The sequence below is a fragment of the Meleagris gallopavo genome, chromosome 28 (genome assembly GCF_905368555.1).
Source record: "Meleagris gallopavo chromosome 28, MGAL_WU_HG_1.1, whole genome shotgun sequence".
Lineage (NCBI taxonomy): Eukaryota > Metazoa > Chordata > Aves > Galliformes > Phasianidae > Meleagris > Meleagris gallopavo.
The window spans coordinates 4174226-4193948 of record NC_139431.1 but is presented as its reverse complement, the minus strand read 5'-3'; the positions used below and the strand labels follow the sequence as shown (position 1 = coordinate 4193948).

Here is a 19723-nt window from a genome sequence, read left to right as displayed (position 1 = left end):
GTATGGAGCTCTCAGTCCCAGAGCGATGCTGTCTCACATCCCAGCTCCTTGTGGGCAGCAGCTGCCAAACCTTTCCCAGGGAGGGGCTGAGCAGATGGGGCAGCTGAAGGTGAGCTGTAGCTCAGTGATGTGCCTCACCGTGGGCTTTGCATCTCTGCCACATCCCCCACAACCCAGATTTGGTGAGCTGGGGGTGACGGTGAGTGTATGTTAGAGATGGGAAGATAAGGGGACAGCACTTCTCACTCAGCTGTGTGCACATCCACGTGGGGACACGGTGCACTCAGGGCTCTGGTAACTCTCTGCTTGCAAAATAGTTTTTTAGATTTCACCCCAAATCTCCCTTCGTGATCACCAGTTGCCATCAGAAATAAACAGTCAGACCAGCAACCCTGAGTTGCTGACACCTGTTACTTGGGTGTGCTTTTTCTCATTCCTAAGTTCCACCGGGGCCTTTGGGCTTCTGTTCCCCAGCCCTGTGGTGAAATCAGATGTTTCAACATCTTTATTGAGCTCTTCCTCAGGAATGGGTTTGATCTTTCAAATCCTTTGTGGCTTAATGGCATTGAGCGGCAAACTGACTTCAAAACAAGGGCCAGGCTGGTAGGAATCCAAATGAGAGGACTCGAGGGATTGCCTTAAAGCAAGGGAAGCAAAGCCCAGCCATGTACGTGCAGTTCACGTGTCAGGAAGCCCTTAACACAGAGCCAGTGGTCACACTGCCATGCCCAGGATGCTGCAGTGTCTGCAGAGCTCCGGGGTTTGGGTTGGATGCTCAGAGTCTTTCCAAGCTGTAAGAGTGCCCTGAGGCATTTATATCTTTGGAGGGGAGCCGAGTTCGTGACAGCAATGGTAGTTTGGCATTTACCGTGCAGCTGCCCAGGCGTATGCCTGCTCTTCGAGGGTCTGAGCTCTGCACTCCCCCTGCTTTCAGCTGGGATCTGTCGGTTCCTCCTGACACCGGCTCACTGGTGCACGTGCCTTCCTGAGGGTGACCCTACCCCGGCCGGGGTGGCAGGCAGCCCTGCCTAACTGCAAAGCTTCCTCTGCGTCCATAACCCTCACGGTTGTCTCATCTCCTGGCTGCACGCCTCGTCTTTCCCAGCACTTGTGTTTGTATGACTCGGAAATCATTCATTCCATTATCTTCCTTTCTGTTTGCCTCTGAAAAGCTGAGCTCCGGGCAGCTGTCTCCTACCACGGAAATGTAGTAACGGGGCAGAGACCTAAGAAGCAGTGGCCTGCTGACACGAAGACCATCTCCATCTGGCACTGGTGTCTGCCTCTGAGGGTGTGCATGACTGCTCAGTGAGGGCTCCCAAAGCAGAGGGGGAAAGGGATCCCAGCCACCAGCTGAGAAAAGCAGCTCTCCATTTCTAGCAAAGGAAAGTTGAGACTTCCGAGGCCGAGCGATGTCACGTTTTCTAGTCTGAGACAAACTGCTTTCAACCCGTTTCTTTTTCACACGTGAAATGATACAGAGCAAATCCAGTTCACAGTCTAAATGTAGCACTGCAGGTTTTTTCTTTGTTTTGTTTTGTTTTGTTTTTTTGGTGAGGGGAAAAAAAGAAATGATTTACTGAGAATCTGCGCAGTCCAACAAGGAAGTCTTACTGGTGGGAGCGGTGTGTGCATCTCTTATGGTACTTAAATCTGCTTCAATTCTGGGTGAACAGTAGAGAAACGCCAAATTCTTGGAAATAACTTCCTCCAGTGTGAGAAGCCTTGCAGGGTAAGTCTGCATCCTTTCTTTTCAAAGCCACTCCATGCTTTTATAGCCAATGGAAATCACTTAAGGAAAAGTCTGCGAAGGATCTCTCACCTCAGAGTGGCTGTGGCCAAGTATTTACTGATGGTACAAAGCTTGCTTCCCTACAGAGAACTGTTGCATTGCAATACTTGACATTTCTATGGCAAGGACACAACTTCTTCCCATTTACGCACTGAATACCTGGAGAGGAGTCCTTTCTCCAGCCTCTTGTGCACCTGTCTTGTTTTTTAAATGCAGTTATGCCCTGAAGGGTTGGGTGTCGTTTTTAATTTTTAAGCTTATTCAATTGTGATTTAGCACTTTTTTTTTTATACTAGCTCACTATTTAATCAGTGCAACGATTTTGGAAGACGAACAAAAGAGGAGTTACATTTTGGGCATTCCACTGACACAGTCCACAGCCAAGGATAAATCATATCGACCCGTGGATGGCCTGGCCTCAGCAGCCCCAAACGCTGCCATCTCAGAGGTGTGCTGTCTGCTTGCTTTCTCTTCGAATCACAGCAGGATTTAGCAGCAGTTTTGGCTGTGGCCGATGTGTTTTCACAGCACTGTTCCCCTGGAGGGAAGGCTGTTAGGAGAGCTGTGATTTTTAATTCTTCCGATGCAAAAAACGTAGCGCAGCAGTTTGGTACGATCTCCACAGGGTTGCAGTGGTTGGGGATGTGGTGCCCTGCTGCTTTACCAGGATGATATGCCCTAATAATGTCTGTTTAACTCCCGTTGCTGCTGTATGTCAGGATTTAGTCTCCCTAGCTGGTAGGACTAGGAGAGAAGTGAACCATAATCCCAAGGGCACAGACCTGTACATGATGAGGAGGGGGAAGCGGAGATTATTTTTCTTTTTTACATTGATGAATTTAGAAAACCTAACATTCCTTGTTATGCGTATGTTGCAATTCATACTGGTGTAAGTGTAAATATTTGGTGTGTTGGCAACAAGTCTTTTTGGAGAGATTGCAAATTGAACCTCTGCTTGGGAGGAGGGACACCCTTCTGTTCTGACACGTACATGAGCTTTGCGAAGGTTGGCTTGGAGGTGAAGTGGTGATGAAGACTCCAATCTTCAGGGGGCTGGACGTTGTGACCCTGGTGGTTCTTTCCAGTCCTGTGTGTAATTCCATGGTTGTCTTTAGTGATCCAGCAGTTCTTTAGCCAGATACTCTTTCTCGCTTCACAGACAGCAGTTGTTTTGGCAGTGCATCTTCCCCTTTCATGTCAGTGGGGTTTTTTTGAGGTACTTGCATGCTGGAGACTGATCCTGGGTCACCAACTCCAAGTGCTTTGTTAGCCCATCCATTACGCAGTATTTTGGCTCTTCCTCCCCACAGGGTTTCACGGTATCTGGAGGAAAGTGCTCTGCATTTCTGGTGCTGGTTAGAATCGAAATGCACTCACTGCCTGCCTGGGACAGGCGGTGCAGCCCTGGGTTTTGTGTTTTACAGACTTCCAGTTGGACGTGGCATGAGTCCAGGCTGAGAACTCAAGATAGATCAACTGTGTTTGTCTTTTTTTTTTTCAGTAGATGAGGGGATGAGTTTTTATTTTCCAAATTGAAGCTGCTTTATCCTTTTTAATTTTGTATTTACAAAAAAAAAAAAAAAAAAAAAAAAAAAGGGAAAAAGAAAGGAGAAAAAAAAAAGCTAATTTTAGCTGTTTGAAGTTGCTTTGGGATTTTTCTTTTTAGGAGAAAAAACTGATGCAGTTTTTGTGGGGTATGTGCCTGTTTCCCTCCTGGGGAGAAGACAGGACACCGTACAGGACTTGCCTCCAATGAAATGTGAGGTACCATCACAGGGCTGCTGTGAGACACAGACCAGATGCCAAATAGTACTTCCAAACAACTGTTCTGTGTGCAACTGATGTGGGTTTAATTGCTTTAATGCTCCTTCCACCCCACTTCAGAAGCTTCTAGCAGCAGAACTTCCTCTGGCTTTCTTCTGCTTGCATCATTTCCATGCAATCAGATCTTTATTTTAGAGCGAGCACAGAGTTTGCAACGCTGTCTTGTTGCAAAAAGTCTCCCTTTTAGGTTTCATATTGGCATTACCTACTGCATTTTAATTTAATTTAATTTTTTTTCTTTTTCAAAAGGAAGTAAATGTGCTGCTCTTACGAAGTAGATCTAGCTCAAACACTTTTCTTACCCGTGGAAGAATAACCTGAGATTCCCTAACAGGGCAGAGAACAGTCGAGTTCAGTTTGCAATGTAGACATTTTTGCTAATTGTGATGTATGACAGTGGGACTGATTTGTAATACAAATGTTATTTAATCTGTCTGTATTTTGATACTTGAATTTGCTTTTATTTCCTGTATATACAATTGTTAATCTGTTCGAATTTGTCTGAATTTTAAACATCTTGTGGTACCAAACATAACCAATCTGTGCAACAACATAGACTGACCTCACTACAACAAGGCGAGATTGTAAATATTCCTGGGCTTCCAGCAGTCGTTTTGTTGTTTTCATAATTGTACAACTTAGAACAGACTGAATTAATAAACAGACTTAGACACACATTTGCCCTGTTGTCACTGTGACCTAAGTGTGACCCAGCAGCCTCCTGTGTCAGAGCAGTGCTCTTCTCGTGCCTGACCTGAGCAGCCAAAGCAGGTAAGAGGAAGGGGTGAGGGTGGGCAGCACAGTGAACTTTAATGAGTGCAGCCTTGCACTGCACATATGTTGTTTTGCTTTGTAAAGCTAAGGAACAAGAAAACATCAACAGTGTCAAAGCGTTGCGCGGAGCTGATGTGCTGGTATTGTGGAAGCAAAGCACAGGATGCTGTTCTGTTGGGAACAGGCCTGATGTCATTCTTTGGCAGCAGAATCAGGATATGTGCCATCCAAACGTGTGTGGCATGCTAGATGCAGAATGCTGGCTGCTCAGCAGTCACTTTGGCTGAGGCTGCTCTTTTTGCAGCTAATCATACTGATCCCAAATACAAAATTCTTTTCAGACTAATTTATGTATAAAAACTCGTCTGTGTGTTCTTTAAAGATAGACTTACTACAGAGTGATGGTCTCCTATCAGCTTGTCCATAGGAAAAGCTGATGTTAACCCCTTTTAACGTACATCTGCAAGGACTGTTCCACTGAGGGTGGATTGTCAGGACCCTGATTTAGCAATGATAAACACTCAAACCAATGCTCTGCAGCACAGCAGCCATCGATTCATGTAACAAATGTAACAGTTTGGGCAGCCATTGTATACAGTATTTACCAGCAAAGATTTTTGGCATACCAGGAAGTAGGACGTTTTCACTATATAAAATTAGAGCAAGAAATCCAGGCATTTAAATACAGGTTAAAGTTCAGGGTTTTGTGTCAAATAAAATCTGGCTGATGTGAAAGACTAAATACATTGGGGGCTGCTAAATTTATACCATATGTTCCATCTAATAATTCAGTAAGTCAGGTTTTCAAGCTAACACTGAAATATATTGAGCAGTTTTAATGATCTTAAATACCACATGGCTTTATCAAATCCAAACTGTGTCCCTGGGCTGTGCCTAACATTTCAGCAGAGCAGGCTACAGACCCACCGCAGAATTAACACCTTGAATTAGGGAAAAAATAAAGAAAAAACCTTAAATTTCATTGCAGTTTTATAACCTCCACCTCCCATTTCCTTCCCTGCTAAATAGTGGCAGTTTTTTGGGGGGGCAAGAAAGCCGTTGCCTTTTGCAGTTGAGAGGTTTATTCAGATATTGACGTGCTAAGAGTCACTTCCCAGCAGCTGTCCTGCCTAGATGGGTTTGTCTGATTTTTTTTTACAAGCTGAAGCATGATTTGAGAAATTGTTGGAGAATGTGTTCCACCTTTGTCCTCCTGTGTGGTACATAGTAAAGATGATCACATAGAATCTCTTCCTGAATCTGGTTCTGCCTCTGGGAAAAGCACTTTCTTGAGAATTGCTGAGTAGAAAGGGCCAAACACCTGCCTGTTGTGGTAGGTCACACTTCTGAACCTGTGCCCGACTTCCTGCAGCTCTTCCTGAATGGCATCGAGACCCTTTGGGAAATCTTTCTGAGAATTTTGTCCATCGGGGGAAATAAAAAGGCTGAGGAACAGGTGAATCCGCTGCTCTGTAAGGAGCAAGAGTAGGAAAACAGAAATCAGCCTTTCTGCAGAACATCAGCTTTGAGGCAAAGGGTTCCTTGTGCAGTCAGGAGCAGAGCTGAGGACAGCTGCACTGCTGCAGGGTGCCATGGACCTGCACTGCTCTAGATGGACTTGGGGACACAGTGAATTAATGTGGTGTTCTTCCAAGTACTAAGATGAGACAGCATTCAGATAGGAACGGGTGAAACTACTCTCCAAGCATCATGTTTGTGAGTATGATGTATACACATGCCTTGTTTTCACTTTGTCCTGGGCAGCTGCTTTTAACAGTGGCTGTAGCTGGGGTGCTGGGCTGGCAGACATTAGGTTTGATGAATTTGGCCATGATGAAGTGGAGCAGCTCAACAGTATAGATTTTTTTTTTTTTTTTTTTTTTTTTGCCCACTCTGTGAGTTTTTGAACAGAACTGAAGTGTTAGGCATCTTAGAAGCATAATGGAATATAGAACTTCAGAGCCTGGATTTATCTGGACTGACACAGCAGCATTTTAAAATTGAAAGTATTCAGGAAGCCTCTCTGAGGAGCACAGAGCTGAAATTAACTACCCAACTACCTCAGATGTTCTTGTGTTTCAAGTATGTATTTGGGAAATGCTGATAGTGGACAAAGAGTACAGACAAGATGTTGATTTTTAGACACAGCAAGGGATAGACTGTCTGGCTCTGTAGCTTCTAATGCTGCTCCATCAGTGAGTCATTGCCATCACATACTGCCCAGCCTGTGGTACAAACGAGGTTGGATTAGGCTATTAATTCAGCTTCCTGAATTCCTTCAAAACAAAATAGCCTGCTCTGTCTGACATGCAAGGAATAAACCCAGGTAATGTGGTAGACTGGGGTGGGCTGAGGAGGAAACGTGATACACTGGGCAGGAAGAGCTTCACCTTATTTTCATAGCTGATAAAAGATAAGTCTTGCATGTGAAAATAATCTTTCCTGTCGTGTAATATCTGCCCATGGCACTGCAATCTGATGTGGAGCTATAGCTTTCAGAGTACTAATAAAAGGTCAAAATAATCAGCTTTCATCAAAATCATTTGAGTAAATATTTTGATGGAGTAGCATTATAGGGGAAGCTAGTTAGCTGAATACCATGCAGTGCACTCCCTAGGGATAAATATTACTTAAGGATCTTAGCATGGTGCTTTACTTGAGTCAGTGATTAAGCTCTCACTCTACATCCTAGCCTGAAGATTGCCACATCACCTAGTAACAGACCTTGCACTTGGGCCTGTTTAGCTTTTAGCGAGGACAGTAGGATTTAAGAGATTTTCAAAGCAATTACTGTTAGGGAGCCAGAGTGGAATAGGAAAATCAGGGCAGTTTCTAGCTTCCTTGCTTCTGCAGTAGTTCTGCACAATGGAGGGAATTTGCTTTGCTGTCACCTATCTTACACTTGTCCTGCACATTCTAGGGTCAAAGCCTAAGAGTAGAAGACCTCTTTACTTAGTGCTGAGTTAGACATAAGCTCAGGAACTCACCGATGATGTGACGGACTGCGTTGCCCTTGTCAGCGATGCTTTTTATCTGGCCTTTCAGGGATGTACATTTCTCACTGGCAAAAGCAGGGTAACCCAGCTGTGAGAGTGTTCTGCTGACTTCCTGGAGCACTTGATCACTGATGTCTTGCAAAGCTTCTTCATACCTAAATCATGCAAAAATACATGCACTCAAGCATGTATTCCCAATCATTCTCGGGAAAGGGGTCTTGCAAGCAAGGAATTCTCTCCATGAGCCCTTTTGTCCTCAGCAGGGACAGGTAGCATATAACAACAAGTGCTGAGCCACAGCTGTCGTGCCTAACACAAGTGAATTAAGCTTCCTTTCTTTCCCTGCTCTTTGGCAAACAGGTGAAAGCCCTGCACTACTGATTTTCCCAATTAACCATGAAGGGACAATGGCTCTAGAGTGTTAGCTCCCAGCTAAGTATGCTGGCTGGAGTTGTGGCTTTCCTCACTCCATGGAGTAGGCCTGGCTGCTACTTGGATCTCAGGTCCTCTACTGCTGCAAGAGGAGATTCCTGTTGCTCATCCTACAGTCAAGCAGTGCCTGCATCCTCACTCTTCTCCTTCTGGAAAATAAAATATAAAATAACCCACCTGATAGAAGACAGCCCTTCCAAGAGGACCTTTGTTACCAGTTTCAGCCTATCAATAAACCCAGGTGAGCCAAATAAGGTGTTTCCACACACGCCACTAGTCACTAGCAGGACCGCAGCTATGATGGTAAGCTGATTCACTTGTGCTTGTACTTCCTGTAGTCGAGCCTGATCCAGAAGCAAGGTCTGTGAACAGAGACCACACCAGCCTGTGAGCACACAGACAACATCTGTGATAACAGAGCAATTCTCAAGCCATGGAGCAGAGCTGTAACAGCTCCATGAAGCTGAGTGGAGGGAGGCTGATTGGCAGCAGGGAGGTTTAGTTTTGTGATAAATCCAACTTGTTTCACCTGGGGAACAAACCCTGTCCAATGGCATAGAAGGGACAGATCTTTCTGTAGAAGCGGAACCTGTACACTTGTTTGTTTTGTATATCTTTGCATCTTTTTCCCTAGAAATGTCCCAGTGCTTGTCCTACCTCAGGATATTCGCTTTGTCCAGGCTCCCAACAGAGCAGATCCATGTAGCCTCGATTTAGCACAGACATGACACTAGGCACAGTTGAGCTACTGCTGACAGCTCCCTGGAAGCGTGCATCAGAAGAGCTGCTGGCTGCAGGGCAGGACGGAGACTGCAAAGAGGATGCAGACACTGCTGCTGCTGCTCTTCGCAGCCACTCTGTTGTGTTATCCAGGCTATCTGCAATGTGTTTTAAAAAACAAAGAAACAAAAAAGGATGTTTGCAAGAACAGGTAGGGTCAGGCTAAGTCAGTAAAACTGGCTACATGATGTTCCAGGCTGAAGGAGATGTGCATCTGGGACGGTGGGGAGGGAGTTACCCCACCTCTACCATGCAGTATTTATGTCCTATCGGCAAGGTTTGCCTGGGACCTGGAGAGCTTTATGTTGCATAGAGGATTTCAGTCTTCGAAAAGCACCTTTAATTAAATCTTACAAGGGAGTGAGGCAGCCAGAGAGAAATATTCTATGGCCTAACAAAGAAGAGGGGTCTACAGCAAATACTGGCTTTCCTCTTCAGATACATGTGCTAATGTTTTGATGAATCCTCTGTGGACCTCAAAACACTTCAAAATTCAGAGATCTTACAGTTCTTCATGAGTTAGCTATTAGGCCTAATGCATGTAGAAACTGAAGCACACTAAGTAACTTCTTTTCTGCAAAGTATAGTAGTGAAGAGGCTGAGAAAGGGACCCCAGAGTCCTTTTGCTTTTAGAGGTATTTCTCTCAAGTTATTGAGCATGTGATGAAAGCATCAGCTTTAGAATATTCAAGTTCCTTCTTGGTGCTTTAATAGCTCCTGTAGAAGTAACAGTTCTTCTCTCCTCTACCCCACTGACTTACTAGGAAGCTTATCTAAGATTTTCTGGAATTTCTCCTGTTCGTACTGGACGTAGCATTCCTGTAAGTATGGACGGAGGCTCTGGATGGTAAAATTCAGCATATCCATTTTCATCAGGTCCAGCACCCGGAAGATCTCCCTGAGATGAGGTACAATGATTTGAAAGCTTAATACGATATTAAAAGCTATAGTTGGAGGTCATTTTGGAATACTGAGAAAGAGGAATTCAGATCCTCTGACTTCATTCCATTTTCTGACAAAAGGCTGCTCAGTCTAATTGGGGTGTCTAAAATTACTAGAAAAATTAGATTTACTTCACTGGAGACTCTCCTATGGTCTGGGAACAGCTGGGTAACACAAATATATCTACATACTGGAGGGAAAAAAAAAAAAAGATACAACTGCAGGGCAGTTTTCTCTAAACCCCATGTTTTATTGTTGATGCTTTTGCTGGTCTGCAAGATGGAGTAAGCAACACCCACCTGAGAAGCTCAGCTGGGTCCGTGAGGCTTTGCAGTCCTTGCACTTCCTCATCTCGAAAAGGCGCACACAGCATTGCCATTGTGCCAAGGATGCTCGTGGTGAGACCGCGGATGTCCAGAGCCCCATGCTCAGCCTCCTGCCTGATCAGCTCCAAGTCCAGGACCCCTTCAATTTGGCTTCGCAGCTGGCTGTTCTGAGGCAGCAGCAGTAATAACAGAGCCTGCCCAAAGAAGCAGCACTCTGGCTGTGTTCTGGGGACACGACAGTTCTCCAACAGAAATGCATCGCACAACAGAAATCGAGGCTGGCCTTGAATTGGGTGAGACTCAGCACACAAATTCTGGGCCACACCATTGCTTTAAGGGAATGCTTATCTTTAATGACTCATTTCAGAATGTCTGGCCACTGTTTCACATATTGCAAAATCTCCTTTACCTCACGAAAGGTACCGCAAAAAAAGTAGGGAATTATCTGCCTGGGAAAGCAAACCATATGTGATTTCATGCCATGCTAAGACTATTTTCTTTTAGTTCTAAGCGATGTTCTTAAAGATTACAATGTACACTTACATAATAGGTACTGTTTGTCACACACCTAAAGGGATGCAGTTGTACAGACAATTGCAGTTTGTGGGGTTTTTGTTATTACTAAAATCAACAGTTAAATGGGCTTTTTGTCATTTTGGTAGAGTGTTTTACAGACCTGGGACCAGAGAATGAGTTTCCTTCTCAGTCAGGTTTTAGAAGGTGCAGCTATTTAAGTTCTGTTTCCCTGTAAACTAAATGGAGCTTATTTTCTCATCCCTCTTACGCTGTTCACATGGGAATATTTGGACGCAAGGAAAGACTAATTCTAAGGCACCCGTCCTCCCCGTGTCAGGATCAGCTGACTTCTTTTATTTCCTGCAGCAGTTGGATTGCCTGAGTGTAGTCTGGAGGACTAGCAGAGATCTGTTTTTTCAGGCGGTCCCAGAAGGCTTTGTGCAATGTCTCCTTCACTCTATTTTCCAGGCTAAGAAAGAAGAGAGGGAGGTTTCTGTTAACATCAGATAAACACAACCTCTCATTTGTGTTCAGGGCTTTGGACTTTTTTTTTTCATAGAAATCTCTCTCAACATTTCTCATTCTTCTAAAATGGAGAATTATTCTCACCTCTGTTCGTAACTGCACTTAGCCCCTCTTCATAGTGGTTTAGAAAGAACGTGGCATTTTCCACAGAAACTCTTACAGTCCTCAGAAAAGATCAACAGAGCATTTTTTTAACCAGTGCTCATCTTTCCAGGAAAGAAAGAACATCAGTGACTTAAACAGATCCTTAACTGATGTGCAGACACTTGAGAGGTGTCCACCGAACGTTTTGCTTTGTGTCAAAGTTGGAGCTGAAGCCTCCATTTCTTTCATTGTGAGTCACATCTGATACTCATCGTATTTAAGAACTTCTTAGTAAATAATGAAGTGATGAATAAATCAAGTCTTTGTTTTGTTCCAGGAACTATCTTCTTGTTTCTATACTCAGGCCAAACCCACCTCCTTTCCATGTTCTCACATGTTTTCTGTGACATGATAAAAAGAAGCCAAGCCTGAATATGTGTATTTATTGGTATATACATACATACACACCTGTGTGGGGGGAAGTTGACCATGTGCACTTCCAAGTCAGCATTCAGTACAATTTCATGTACAGTGCTGAGTCTGAAGACCTCATCACTCAGTTCTTGCAGCTCATTTGTGGAGAGAACTTGTGGAGAGCTGGCTGCAGAAAAGCAGAATAAGAATGAATGAGATGAATGTCCCTCACAATTCAAACCAATCTATGGTCCTACATGTACTGAACACAGCAAGAAGAGATCATGAGCTAGCAGTGTGCCCTTGTGGCCATGAAGACCAATGGTATCCCGGGCTGCATTAGGAAGAGTGTTGCCAGCAGAGTGAGGGTTATCCTCCCCAACTCAGCCCTGGAGAGGGCACATCTGGAGCATTGCACCCAGAGTTAAGGCAAGTTCAAGCCAGACAGGGAACAGCTGGAGAGAGCCCAGCAGAGGGCCATGAAGATGAGTGGAGCCTGAAGCATCTCCCTGATGAGGAAAGGCTGAGAGCACTGGGACTGTTCAGCCTGAGGAAGGGAAGGCTGAGAGGGGATCTGATCAACACGTACAAATGTGATCTCATTGGAGCCTTCCAGAACCTAAAAGGAGCCTACAAACAGGAGGGGAATCAACTCTTTACAAGGTTAGATAATAGCAGGACAGGGGAAATGGTTGGAAGTTGAAGGAGGGAAGATGTCAGGGGGAAGTTCTTTACTATGAGAGTGGTGAGGTGCTGGAACAGCTGCCCAGAAAGGCTGTGGATGCCCCGTCCATCCCTGGAGGCATTCAAGGCCAGGCTGGATGGGGCCCTGGGCAGCCTGGGCTGGTATTAAATGGGGAGATTGGTGGCCCTGCATGCAGCAGGGGAGTTGGAGCTTCATGATCCTTGAAGTCCCTTCCAACCTGGGCCATTCTGTGATTTTATGAAATGTCTTGGAGGTGGATATGAACAGGACAGGGGGCTGGGCTGTTTGCTGAGGTGCCCAGCAACAGGACCGGGGTCACCGGGCTCATAACAGAACCCAGGAAGCTCCATCTGCACATGAGAATCACAGAACAGCCCAGGTTGGAAGGTACCTTTGTATCAGAAATTGTGTGGTGAGCAGGACTCAGATCCTGTACTCAGCGTTGGTGAGGCTCCACCTTGAGTACTGTGTTCAATTTTGGGCACCTCAGGGCAGAAGGTACACTGGAACTGGTCTGAGGACAACAAGGCTTATAAAGGGCTTGGAGAATATGGCCTACAAGGAGCAACTGAAGGAACTGGGGCTGTTTGGTCTGGGGAAGAGAAGGCTGAGGGGAAACCTTATTGCTCTCTTCCAATACCTGAAAGCTGATTGCAGCAGAGCAGGATTGGTCTCTTCTCACTGGTGATAGGATGAGAAATGGCCTCAGGTTGCACCAGGATAAGTTTAGTTTGGATATCAGGAAAAAAAACAAAGGGTTGTTAAACACTGGAACGGGCTCCCCAGGGAGGGATGTGTTTAAAAACCGTTTGGATGTGATGCTCAGGGATAATTTAGCGGAGGGCGGCTGACACCTAGTGACCACTCGGGGCGATGCCGGGTCCCCCGCCCGGGTGGTGCCAGGCCGGGGAGGAGCCCAGCACCGCCTAAGGCGCCTCCCAGCCCGCAGAGCCGCCCGGGGGCTCCGGGCCCACCTCAACACGGCCCCCCGTACCCAAGCCAGGCCCCAACGGCCGCTCCTCGCCGCTTTCCCGAGTCCCCACAGCCTCCTCAGTATCATTCGGTCACGGGGGCTGCTCGGCGCCGGCCATAGAGGAGGTGGTTAGCTGTGTGGCGCGGCACGGCGCTTCTTCCCCTCACGGAGCGGCCGTTGGCACTGCGGCGCGCGCCGCCTTCTTCCCGCCTCACTTCAAACAGGGTCAAACCACTGCGCGGCGGGAGGGGGGAGGCAGGGGGGGAATCCGTGCAGCGCTACCAATGTATTCCGAGCCCGCCCCACGTCCATCCGCGTATTATCGCCCTCAGCCGGCACCAGAATGCGGGGAGCGCCAAGCGGGGTGACAACGCTCCGCAGGTTCGGCCTCGCTGTCTGGGCATTCCCCCCCCGCTCTGCGCCGAAGGGCCGCCCCACAGCCCCTGGTCCCGCTGCGCGGTGGGGCTCTACCATGGAAAGGGAGGGGAACGGGGGGGTGGAACTCAGCGCCTCGTGGGAGGGAGAAGGGCGGGAGTGGTGGGTGGGTGAACGGACGGGAGCGCCGTGCTCTTTGTGAGAAGCTGTCAGCAGAACCTAAGAGCCTGCACCTTCTAGGCGTGTTTCTGCTAGAACCGTCTGAGCTATGAGGGATCTCTAAAAGCCATCCCTGCACCCCGCAGCTCCATCAGTGCTCACAGCCCCCTGGGGGTCTCTGGAGATGCGGCATCACCGCCTCTGCAGCCCGTGCGGTGCCTCACCTGGCTGCAAAACCTTCCTTATATCCAACCTAAACCTCCCCTCTTTGAGACCCCTTGCCCTACCCTACAGATCCTCTATAGACTGTCCCCTTCTTTCTCAGCCTGTCCTTGCAGGGCAGTGTCCCATCCCTGGGATCACTTCTGTGGCCTCCTCTGGACGTGCTCCAACAGCCCCACGTCCCTCCTGTGCTCAGGACTCCCCGTCTGAATGCAGTGCTCTAGGTGAGGTCTCAGTGCAGAGCAGAGGGGCAGATCCCCTCCCTGGCCCTGCTGGCAGCACTGCTTTGGATGCACTCAGGGTACAGCTGGCTTTCTGTGCTGTGAGGGCACAGTGCTGGCTCATGCCCAGCTGCCACCCACCAGCACCTCCATGTCCTTTTTGGCAGGGCTGTGCTCCAGGGTTCCCACAACCCAGATGCAGACGTTGTACTTGGCTTTGCTGAACCTCATGAGGTTCTCCTGGACCCAATGCTCACCCATCTCTGGTGGCATCCCATCCCTCAGACAGATTGCACCACACAGCTTGGTGTCATCAAAGGTGCACTCAGCCCCACTGTTGATGTCAGTGATGAAAATAAAGAGCATCACTCCCATTGCTGATACTGGGAGTGTCAGTATTTTATGCACTGGGGCCAGGAAACCAAAAGCTACTGCTCTTTCTGCACCCACTCCTTTCATTGTGTTGTGCTGCTGCAAAAGGGAGCCAAGCACGGGTTCACCTTTTGCTTTCTGCCCCTGCCTACTGCCTCCAAGGTGCAGCAGCTTTCCTTAACAAAGCATTACCAGCACGACCTTCCCAATCACCTCCTCTGCACAGTTTTTCATAGGTGGAAGCTGCGAATGCTCTGTGAGGCTTTTTAGGCTGCAGCTGAACAAAAGGCAGTGGCCGTGGCCGGTTCCCATTGCCCTCTGAGGAATGGCAGGAATTTCTCCGCCATCCACAGTCTGGGGGAGTTACAGCATCTGCACAGGGCTGATTGTTTTTATACCAAAAGCCTGTGCGAAGCTGTGGCTTAGTGGCTGTCAACTGCCAGGGTATTAACCTTAGACCTGTCAGAGTGAATAAAATGAAAAAGCCGGCTGTGTAGTCCTGGGGAGGCTCCAGAAAGTGCTGCTGGGTCTGCAGCAGCTGCAGTGTGCTTCCATCTAACTTTTCTCGTTTGTTTTTAATCAGTTTTCTTTCTGACCAGCCCAGAAAGCAGTGGGTGATCATGTCCCATTTTGCTCTATCCTCCACCAGGGCTGGGATTAAATCTTCTGTGGGGCAAAATGCCCAGTCTGTGATGAGGCTCCTTGTGCTCTAATGAAAGGTTTGCCTTTCTTCTCTCTTGCAGCTCCTCCTATTTCCCAGGCATCTGATAACCCTCGCTGGCTGACACCTGCACTGTTGATGGCTGGAGCTGGGAGGTCTCAGAGCACTGCAGGTCTGTGGGATGGGAGGTCTGGGGGACCCATGGTGGGACAGGCACGAGAACCAGCCTGTTTGGGAGCTGGAGCCTTGATCCACCCCTTGTAAAACAGCTCTGTCCTCCAAAGTCTCTGAAACGCTTACGAGTTCTGGGTGTTGTGGCTGGAGAAAAGCAAAGGATGAAAGGCACAGCACTGGCACACTATGTGGGGACAGACAACCTAATTACCACATGTAATTAGTTACAGCTTCACAGCTGGGCTGTATGAAGCTGCAGCTCTCCTCACCCGCTGCAGTTGCAATGGAGAATAGGCTGTGCGTGTTTTAAAGGGGTTGGAGCTGCCACCATTGCTGTGGGTTTGCAGCAGGCTAAGGGTACAATTAATGCAGCTCAGCTGATGAGTTTGTGTAAATAACTCCATGCCAGGAGGGGCTAGCCCTAACCTGAACCCGTGGCAGTCCCTCTATGCATCTGCAGTGCATGGTTGTGTTAAAGTGATCTCCTTAAACTGGCTGATTTCCGCAGGCTCCCAGGGAGCTGTAAAATTATCCCATCAAAAAGCAATAAGGGGAAAGTGCTCTGCTTGGGCAATGCTGCAGTGACATCAGATAGCGACCAGCCCTTGGCCTGGGGCTGGATGCTGCCAAGGAAGAAGCTGGGAAAACCCCAGTGTGCAGACAGCCTTTTCCTCTTACTCAAAGATAGAGCTTGTCCAGCATGTAGGACTGCTGCATGTGCAGGATCACTGACACAGTGGGCTCCTCCCGAAGAGTTGCTACAGATATGCTGGGAGCTCAAGGAGGCTGAAGGGGTTGTTGCTTTGCTCTAAGCACCAGGAAGGGGCTGGCAGACAGGCAAGATTGTGAGAAATAAAACCAGTGAGGTTTTTGATGGGGGCAGTCTGGTCCAAATCCTGTCTGGGAATTCCCCACAGTTCTCCCTGTTTGGCTTCATGTGATCCCACTTCTTTCTCTTTCTGACTTTCAGCTTCATGCAAAGAAGCCAAGATGCTGTTTATGTCAGAAATTAAAGCAGTGCAGCTCGCTGATAACTTCAATTTGCTCTCATCCCCCATTTCAGAGCGCAGTCCAGGTCTATAAGTCCTGGTCCCAGAAGAGGCAATAGTGTATATTTAAATGTGTATGTATTAGCCCTGCGTTGGTTTTCTTTCCCTGGTGACTGATGAAATGAACTGTAATAGCAGAATGCATTTATAATGCATTTCCCTGTAAGGGAATCCAATTCCTGGGTGGCTTTCCCTCGCTGGCAAGGCAGAGGACCTCAGAAGTGCTGGTGATAGGTTAGATTGGTGCTTTTAATCTGCCATTTTAATGAGTGCCATCCATCTCTCTGATTCGCTTCTTCTCATCCATCTAGGCAAAATCACAACAGGGAAAACGGGGATTTTGAGTTTTCAGGGTGAGTGTCAGGCAGCAGCCTCTGCATGGTTATTTCCAACTCACCCTTTAATAACTTCCCAAGTTATGCTCCCTCTGATCCAAGCTCTGGAGATCAGAGGGCTCCGTGTGCCATCCCTGCATGTCCCAAAACTCAGCACAGAAGCATCCTGTGCTTTTGCTTTGCTGGGTGCAGCAAGGTGGCAGCAGGAGGGAAGGGCCCTCTCGTTCAAACAGAAATACCTTTGGCAGCAGCCACAGCCAATGGAAAGGGGAAATGGATTTTTTGTTGAAAAGTTGGCGTTGTTTTTTCAAGTCTGACGAATGTGAAAGTCCCCATTTAAAGGAGGCGAACCTGCAGTGAAGTCGGTCACTGTTTACACACCCACGCGCCGACTGGGGCGGCCGAAAGCAAACTTCCTGGTGTATCCTGCTCCAAATCACCTGGGAGCGGAGCTCATTGAGCAGGGCTGCGGCTCCGTCTGCAGAAAGCAAGCCCTGTCCGAGCAGGAGATGCAAAGCCCCGCTGGCGTTAGGGCTCTTGCTCGCAGAAAATGGGGGAGTTCCCTATGTGCTGTGGCTTTGTTTCTGCTAGGAGTTCTTTTTCCAGGAGGAGAGCAAGCAGGGTGGAGGGCAGAGAGTGCAAGCAGGTGTTTTTGGAGGGTGTAGGGGGGAGAGCTGGAAAGAAAGGAGTTTTCCCTCTCCCCCACAAGGCAGGAAGGCGTTCTTTGCAGGAGCTCCTGGTGCGCCTGACAAGGTCAGGGTTGTTTCTGTGCTGGATGCTGGTGCGAATATGTGGGCAGGCAGCTGGATCCTGAAGAGCTTGTAGCTCCCCTGCAAGCCACTGAAGTGTTACCATCTGTCTTATCCGGGTGAGAAGATGGAAGTGCTGGGCTGCACAGTTCTGGTCTTGGTGTTGAGATTGCCGTAGCTGCTGGTTGCAGTTTGGGAGCCGGTTGGGTTGGCGGCTTTCCTCTGCTGCTTTGGCATGGATGTGGAAGGTGTGTACGTGCCCGCGGTGCGCTACATGTTTCACCAATGACTAGAGCAGCTATTAATTCCCTCCTGCTAAACCAGAGCGTGACCATCTCCATGAGACACCCCATACATGCGGGCTGTTGCTGTCTGGGCGCACGTGTCCGGGCCGTGGGATCTGGCCACCTTCAGCAAACCATTGCTCACCCAGCCCAGCCTCCTGTGGCCAGCGCCTGATGTCAGCGCGTTGCGAGCCGACCCGTCATCGTGTACTCAGGGGACAGGTCACCTCTGGGTAAACTGAGGCTTGGAGGGCTTTACTTCGTGGTCACATAGTCAGCCTGGTGCCAAGAGGTGCTCGCCGTGCTCCTTTGCCCTGTTGGATGCTTGTTCAAGAAACATGGAGATGTGGCACTGGGGGTCGTGTCTTAGTGAGCGTGGTGGGAACGGGTAGATGGTTGAACTTGGTGATCTTTTCCAGCCTTAAGGATTCTATGCTCCTGAACATGGTTTTGGGTGTTTTTGGCAAAGCACCGGTTTGCTGCAGTGCCGCTGGCTCGGCGCCTTTGGATAATCTTTGTATTTGCTGACTTGACTCAATTCTTGCTTGGTGGAGAGCTCGGCTCCGGCAATGCCGCGGTGTGGGGAGGCCCGAACCACACACAGCGTTCGGGCAGGGATTCCAATCCAAAAAAAAAAAAGTTCAAAGGTGTTTTGGCTTAATGCGGTTTATCTAAATTGCTTCATGTTAGTTAATCTGGATTAACACAAATGCTCTCAGAGTGGTTGGCTGGGGAAAGGCTTGCTAAGCTATCCTAACAAGGATGGGCTTTTCCAAAAAGTGAAAAGTTTGAGCTGAAAAAAACACAAAACGAAACAAAAAAAACAAGGTTTTGTCTTGCATTGAGTGCATGCAAGCCCTGCAGACAGAGCAAGGCTGTTCTCAACCCAGCTGCTGAACTGCAGGCTTGTCACCTGTGCGCCCAAGTCAGTGAGCAGCTTCCCCTGCTATGGGAGGGAATTAACTCCAGGCTTCCCCAAGGCCGTGTGAGCCCTTCTCTGGGCTGGCATGTTGCAGGGGTTGGCATGATTCCGTAGGGAACTCCAAGGTAAATGGGAGGTCAAGCCCAGATTTGGACGTGGTGGTGGGTGCGAGCGTGACCGAGGGAGCCATGTGATGGGGACAGCATCCTGCAGAAGCAGCTGATCTCCCCGTCCTCTCCTCTCCCAAGGGCTGGGATTAGGAGAGATTTTACAGCTGAGTGGTCAGCCTTGAGTTAAGATGCAGTTTGCAAAGGCTCAGCCTCTTGTCTGAAGAAATTTGTAGGGTTCTGTGGCCATTTTGTGTATCAGCAAGACCACTCACACCACCTGGGGATCTGTCTCTGGGATGGATCTGTAGAAACTTCCCTCCTTGAGAAACACCCCGAGGGGAAATGGGGACTCAGAGAGAACTCCCAGCTGTGTGCTGCAGTGGGGAAAACACAGTGCTTCTATGGAGCTGCCATGGAAGTTGTACGTGGGACCCAGGCCTGGGGACTCCCTCCTCCCCCGGCCCCAATGCAAACAGCAGATTAACAATTTATTTGACGTGTTGCGGCTGGTTCGTTTCTTCGCCCGCTCCCCTGATCAGAGGGAATAAATGTTGCAGTGTGCAATAATGTTCATTTCAGGTGAGGGTAAATATAGAAAGGAAAACCTGCTGAGAGCAAGCCATTTATTTCTGCGTTTGGAAGCCTCTCCTCATAAACAGTCAGTCATGCACATTTGGAAAATCCCAGCGTGGTTTTCTTGGCCATCCTAGAAGAACGTTTACTTTCCTGTAGGTTAAGAAGTTCGTTTTAAATTAAAAAATAATAATAATAATAATGGCATCTCACTTCCAGCTGCCCTCGGGTATTTAGGGCTTGTTGACACACTAAGGCCGCTCTGTTCTCCGGTGCAGGATCACAGGGGGGATCCTGCAGGGCTTTCCCAGCTGGGGGAAGTTTGGTCTCTGATTTCCTCTCGTCCCTTTGCTCGTGTGGGGTACAAGGGGGGGATGACTTGGGGTTTGCTCAGCCCTGGACTGTGTGCAGGGCTGGAGGGCAGCAGGCAGTG

General features: G+C 48.2%; 2 protein-coding genes across 5 annotated transcripts in view; one reads left to right on the top strand and one right to left on the bottom strand.

Annotated features, from left to right (window-relative positions):
- Nucleotides 1-4293, top strand: part of ANKS1A (ankyrin repeat and sterile alpha motif domain containing 1A) — an 85616-nt gene extending 81323 nt beyond the window's left edge. For all 4 annotated transcript variants that reach the window (XR_014879969.1, XR_014879970.1, XM_085210722.1 and 1 more), the window contains one exon: nt 1173-4293. Coding sequence is in view for 2 of the 4 variants with exons in the window: in XM_085210722.1 (XP_085066848.1) it covers nt 1173-1176 (4 nt within the window). In the remaining 2 variants the exon portion in view is untranslated. The remainder of the gene's footprint in view (nt 1-1172) is intronic.
- Nucleotides 3349-17889, bottom strand: TCP11 (t-complex 11). The gene is made up of 9 exons (XM_085210153.1): nt 17883-17889; nt 11460-11592; nt 10731-10851; nt 9840-10060; nt 9360-9496; nt 8476-8696; nt 7996-8180; nt 7378-7541; nt 3349-5860 (listed from the first exon to the last, which is right to left on the bottom strand). Exons 1-9 carry the CDS (start codon nt 17887-17889, stop codon nt 5628-5630), a joined length of 1422 nt encoding a protein of 473 aa, XP_085066279.1. The 3' UTR covers nt 3349-5627.
- Between the last annotated feature and the right edge of the window lie 1834 nt (nt 17890-19723).

What these genes read in the sequence shown, in the direction of transcription:
- TCP11 (XM_085210153.1), bottom strand. An exon ending in TGCTGCAGGAAATAAAAGAA is followed by an intron (nt 10,061 to 10,730) that starts GTCAGCTGATCC and finishes TTCTTTGGGCAG; the next exon opens with GCTCTGTTATTACTGCTGCT. An exon ending in GACCCAGCTGAGCTTCTCAG is followed by an intron (nt 9,497 to 9,839) that starts GTGGGTGTTGCT and finishes ACCTCATCTCAG; the next exon opens with GGAGATCTTCCGGGTGCTGG.